The 6,000-nt window shown below is 46.2% G+C and overlaps 1 protein-coding gene across 1 annotated transcript in view; it reads right to left on the bottom strand.

Moving 5' to 3' along the window:
- Positions 1-445, bottom strand: part of LOC126161680 (inactive ubiquitin carboxyl-terminal hydrolase MINDY-4B) — a 234,535-nt gene extending 234,090 nt beyond the window's left edge. The window contains exon 1 of the mRNA XM_049917687.1: positions 369-445. Within this exon, the coding sequence (XP_049773644.1) occupies positions 369-402 (34 nt within the window). The 5' untranslated portion in view covers positions 403-445. The remainder of the gene's footprint in view (positions 1-368) is intronic.
- Between the last annotated feature and the right edge of the window lie 5,555 nt (positions 446-6,000).

Raw genomic sequence — 6,000 nt, forward strand, 5'->3', positions numbered from 1 at the left:
ATATCCTGAAGGAGTTCCGGGAGGCCACCAATACGAAGCGTCGCGGCAAGGGAACGTTTTTCGTCCACCACAACGCCAGAGCTCATTCTGCACCGAACAGTCACATTCTGCTTCCTTGGCCTATCAAACTTTGCTTCGTCCCGGGATTATCCTGACACGGCACCCAGTTACGTCTTTCTCATTCCTCGGAGGCAGAAACCATTGGGTGACAGGCACTTTCAGAATGTGACGAAGTGATTTTCCAAGTAGGACGATTCCTTAATATCCAAAATGCACTATTCTGCAATCAATGCCTCCCTGATAATTAAAAGTTTATAAATATCCATCTCAGAAATAGCTTAAGAATTTAGTCAGTTGACGTGCTTTACCTGAAATCTTATTCATGCTCGGTAGGTACAACATGACTGCACGTGCAGCGAGAGGCACCACCAGAGTGAAAGCTAGGACCCGATGCTGGCTACTGGAGGTGGCACTTGTTCCAGAGTCCAAGATATACCCCAGCTGGGGACAGGCGTGTGGGTAATGCGCAACCCCCACCCCCGGGATCGAGGCGACGAATGTGGGGATTGCGAGCGCTCGAGAGGCGTGACCCGGCGGCCGCGTGATCGATGCCCGACACCGCACCTGCCGGTCCCCACGTCCGACCCTCGCCCCCGCCAATCATTGGCGCGCCGCTCTCCCGACGTGCCTTCAGCCACCTGACGGGGCAGAGCGTGACCGAGCTCTATCGCCCGGCCTGTCAATCACTGCCGACGCATCTGGCAGGGCAATTTGGTGGTGTCACGAACACGCGAACGGGGTAATAGAACGGACGATCGGACCCAAATTGGCTCCGCTTTCGTCTGGACATCGGTGTCCATTCTCGCGGTACTTCCAGGCACCAGGGAGTGAGGAGTTATCTCGACCATAGTCTACTGCTGGGAATATTTCGGATCCTTAGCATCTAGATCTTGGACCGATTCCTCTATTATTTACGTACGTTCTGACAGACAATGTACTACGGTGCAAGATGTGCGAAATTCTCAGGGAAATTCACATATGCTATAGGAAAACTGCGTGCCTACGGAGTATCGCCTCAGTTGAGCGACTGAATTCGTGATTTCCTGCCAGAAAGATCACAGTTCGTAGTAATGGACGGAAACTCATCGAGTAAAACAGAAGTAATATCCGGCGTCCCCCAAGAAAGTGTTATAGGCCCCCTATTGTTCATGATCTATATTAACGACATAGGAGACAATCTGAGTAGCCGTATTAGATTGTTTGCAGATGACGGTGTCATTTACCGTCTTGTAAAGTCATCAGATGATCAAAACGACTTGCAAAATCATTTAGATAAGATATCTGTATGGTGCGAAAAGTAGCAATTGACCCTGAATAAAGAAAAAAGCGAAGTTATTCACATGAGTACTAAAAGAAATTATCTAAATTTCAATTACGCGATAAGTCACACAAATCTGAGGGCTCTAAATTCAACTAAATACTTAGCGAATACAATTACAAATAACTTAAATTGGAACGATCACATAGATAATATTGTGGGTAGAGCAAACCAAAGACTGCGATTTATTGGCAGAACAGGTCTACCAAAGAGACTGCTTACACTACGCTTGTCCGCCCTATTCTGGAGTACAGCAGTGCGGTGTGGGATCCGCATCAGGTGGGACTGGCGGATGACATCGAAACAGTACAAAGAAGGGCAGCTCGTTTTGTATTATCGCGAAATAGGGGAGATAGTGTCACAGACATGATACGTGAATTGGAGTGGCAATCATTAAAACAAAGGCGTTTTTCGTTGGGACGGGATCTTCTCATGAAATTTCAATCACCAGTTTTCTCCTCCGATTGCGAAAACATTCTGTTGGCACCCACCTACATAGGGAGAAATGATCATCACGACAAAATAAGAGAAATCAGGGCTTTCACAGAAAAATTTAAGTGCTCGTTTTTCCCGTGTGCCGTTAGAGAGTGGAACGGTAGAGAGACAGCATGATCGTGGCTCATTGAACCCTCTGTCAGGCACTTTATTGTGAATAGCAGAGTAATGATGTAGATGTAGATGTAGATGTAGATGTAGGGAAGGATGAGTAACATGCAGTGTGCACGAGAACCAAGTGCTCGATTATGAAATGGTATTACACAAGCATGTAATCTTTCGCCCTTGTTGTTCAGTACACAGGATTGTCAGAAACCGACCGTTGTGGCCGAGAGGTTCTAGGCACTTCAGTCCGGAACCGCGCGACGGCTACAGTCGCAGGTTCGAATCCTGCCTCGGGCATGGATGTGTGCGATGTCCTTAGGTAAGTAAGGTTCTAAGTTCTAGGGGACTGATGACCTCAGATGTTAAGTCCCATAGTGCTCAGAGCCATTTGAACCATTTGACTGTCAGTCTGAAAATCCTGTAATGGGGTTGCAGGGCAGGTTGTGCTGAAAAAGAACCATTAAGAACAAAATACAATACGCTGTGCCGTTTCAGAGTTAATTAGCAGCCAGGTCGTTGCGGACCGCCAGATGCAATTAGAGTCAGTTGTTCTCACAGCGTAGACGATAGCGCACGAGACTGCTCGTGCTTTGGCTTGGGTTCGATCTTTACTACAGTCACATTTCCAGTTTTTGTGTCGTTCTCTTGTTCGGTTTTAGGAAACTAAACGAAGAACACGTTTGACGCTATCGGGCCGCTCGAATTTGCTTACGCAACGGCCTGATTGGCTAACTTCAATGCTAATTAATTTGGTTACGGAGCAACGTATTGAATATTTTTCTTAACTATTATTTCCCAGAACAACCAACCACGCAACGCCCTTACAAGCTTTTCAGACCTTTTCTGACCACCCTGTATACATCGAAGAAGCAATGACGGAAGTAAAATATTGGATCAGCGGTGGGATTAAAATTCAGGATGAAAGGGTGAAATAATATCTATGATAAGTTTGGCTGAAGACATTGCTGTCTTTACAGGGAGTGAGGAAGAATTTCAGAAGCTGCTGAATGGTTCAAATGGTTCAAATGGCTCTGAGCACTATGGGACTCAACTGCTGTGGTCATCAGTCCCCTAGAACTTAGAACTACTTAAACCTAACTAACCTAAGGACATCACACACACCCATTCCCGAGGCAGGATTCGAACCTGCAACCGTAGCAGCAGCGCGGCTCCGGACTGGAGCGCCTAGAACCGCACGGCCACCGCGGCCGGCTGCTGAATGGAATGAGCAGTCTAACTAGCACACAATATGAATTGATGGATAACCAAACAAAGAAGAATGTAATGAAGACTAGTGGAAATGAGATAAGTGATAAAATTTGAGACCACAAAATTGACAATGCGAACGAACTGTAGTACCTTGCAAGCAAAATAGCACATCTTGGATGAAGTAAGGAGGACATAAAAAACTAGCATAGGTGAAGACAACATTCTGGGACAAAAATAAGTCTATTAGTATTTCTTCACTCTATAAGCAGACGAATGACGGAAATAAAACATAGGTTCATTAGTGGGATAGAAATTTACGGTGAATGAATATCAACGCTAAGATTTGTTAATATTGCCTTCCTCAATGAAAGTAAGGAAGTACTGCGGACGTCCTCAGTGGAATCAACAGCCTACTGGTGTACAGTGTACGGACTGAGAGGAAATCGAAGAAAAACGAAATTAGTGAAGAGCAACAGACATTATATCAGTGTGAAACTTAAGAATGAAATTGGAGATCATGAAGTAAATGAAGTCAAGGAAGTCTGCCATCTTGGAAGATACATAACGTATGATAGACGAAGCAAGGACTACATAAGAAACAGACGAGCTTAGGCAAAGAGGGCATCCTGACCAAAAGATGTCTGCTAGTACCAGTACCGGTAGTAATTTGAGGAAGAAACTTCTGGGAATGTACGTCTGGAGCATAGCATTGAACGAAAGTCAGAGAAGAAGATACTCGAAAGGTTTGAGACGTGATGCTGTAGAAGGATACTACAGTTAGGTGGACTAAAAATGGTTCAAATGGCTCTGAGCACTATGGGACTTAACATCTGAGGTCATCAGTCACCTACAACTTAGAACTACTTAAACCTGACTAACCTAAGGACATCGCACGCGTCCATGCCCGAGGCAGGATTCGAACCTGCGCGGTTCCAGACTTAAGCCCCTAGAACCGCTCGTCCACAGCGGCCGGCTTAGGTGGACTAATAAGGTAAGAAATGAGGAGGTTCTTCGAAGAACCGGCGAGAAGCGGAGCATGTGATAAACATTGACAAGAGGAGGCCACAGGTTGACAAGAGATAAGACATCGAGGAACAGCTTCCGTGGTACTTAAAAAATCGTGGAGGGTAAAAACTGTGTAGGTACATTTTACAGGAATGTTTAGAGCAAACGCCTTCGGCAAAAGCACAATTCACCACAACTCGAGCGGAAGCAGCACTAGCTATTGTAAGGACACATTGTCTAACGTCTTGTGGTGAGACACCACAGGACAACAGTGATTATTTGTAATCATTTCCACTTGTAGCGGCGCGGGCACTAAACGGGGACCGAAGCCGAAATCCGAACGCTTCCGACTACCGCAAACTACCTGTTACTCCGTCCATAGCTGTGGCAATAACCGGTATTTCGAATTATTTCGAAGGCGTTTGGCAGGCCGCCTGCGTGACCTCAACCCCTGCAAGACAAGCATTGTCTTGTGTAAATGCCGGCCGTGCGGCCAGGCAGGAGTGTCGGCACAGCCTGGCTTCGAATCGGCGTTCACTGAGGGGTGGCTTCCACTGTGCGGCCACCAACGTTCTTTCAGCTGCAGGCCAGCACTAAATGGGGTGAGAGTCTATCCAACACCCTCTTAGCAATCAAGATGTTGGGAGTCTGCCAGCGCCCGACACTCCTCAACTGGGCGGGACACGGCTGCCACTCCAGTAGCTTAACAACAACAGAAGGCCCCAGCGTCTGACGCAACACTGCCGAAGTACGCCGACCATGCCAAGAATTGGCACTACTGGGACAACTGCCGTTCTCGTGTCACCGCTTCTCGCCACTGCACACTTGGTCAGAATCCCGAAAAAGTGGCCATAAATAAAAAGAAAAGTTCGGAGTTAAGAAATTTCGTTTAATAGCTTGGCTAGAGTAATGTTGGATCTACCGACTCCTGAAATCAGATGAGGCCAGCTGTTTCTTCCGAAGGCTGAATTTCAGGTCTTGCCCGGCATTCATTTCCAAGCCGCGTGCTGAGATAGCAGTTCTGGCAAAGTACTGCGTCGCTCGGATGCAATATTTTTGTTCAGCGAACCCAGACAGAATTGTTTAAAGTGGAAGCTATTCCAGAAGGTAAGTACTTAATTACGAACACTTATTTCATTATTTAATTATTAATTAACAATTGGTTTTTGTTGATTAACTTCTTACCCGAATGCAAGCAAGAAAATTACAAAACGTGAGCGAAGAAAGAGATGAATTTTAGATTCCTCGACACTCCGCCTTCTTTTCCATTCTGTCCTTAAGTATGTACTGTTATCTTGGTGAATCAGCCTTAACATCTAGCTACTAGCCGCAACTGCGATTTTGAGCCATTTTTAAGAGACAGTTGGAAATTGCCATTATTTACACCGAGAAAATACTAACTGACGTTGAAACGTTTCCGAGCTACGCCACTGCTACAGCCAGGCATTATGTCATGAGCACTCATGGTACAGATTGCCAACAGGAGCCCATAGAGAGCTAATCCACTGACAGGACATAATAGCTTCTACACTTTTACCAATAGGTCAGCTGTCAAAAGATGGGTAGATTGGTTCAAATGGCTCTGAGCACTACGGGACTTAACATCTGAGGTCATCAGTCCCCTAGAACTTAGAACTACTTAAACCTAACTAACCTAAGAACATCACACACATCCATGCCCGAGGCAGGATTCGAACCTGCGACCGTAGCAGTTGCGCGGTTCCGGACTGCAGCGCCTAGAACCGCGTGGCCACCGCGGTCGGCAGATGCGTAGAAATCAACAAACAAGTTAATAAGGCAATATTGCC

This window comes from Schistocerca cancellata, chromosome 2, assembly GCF_023864275.1.
Source record: "Schistocerca cancellata isolate TAMUIC-IGC-003103 chromosome 2, iqSchCanc2.1, whole genome shotgun sequence".
Lineage (NCBI taxonomy): Eukaryota > Metazoa > Arthropoda > Insecta > Orthoptera > Acrididae > Schistocerca > Schistocerca cancellata.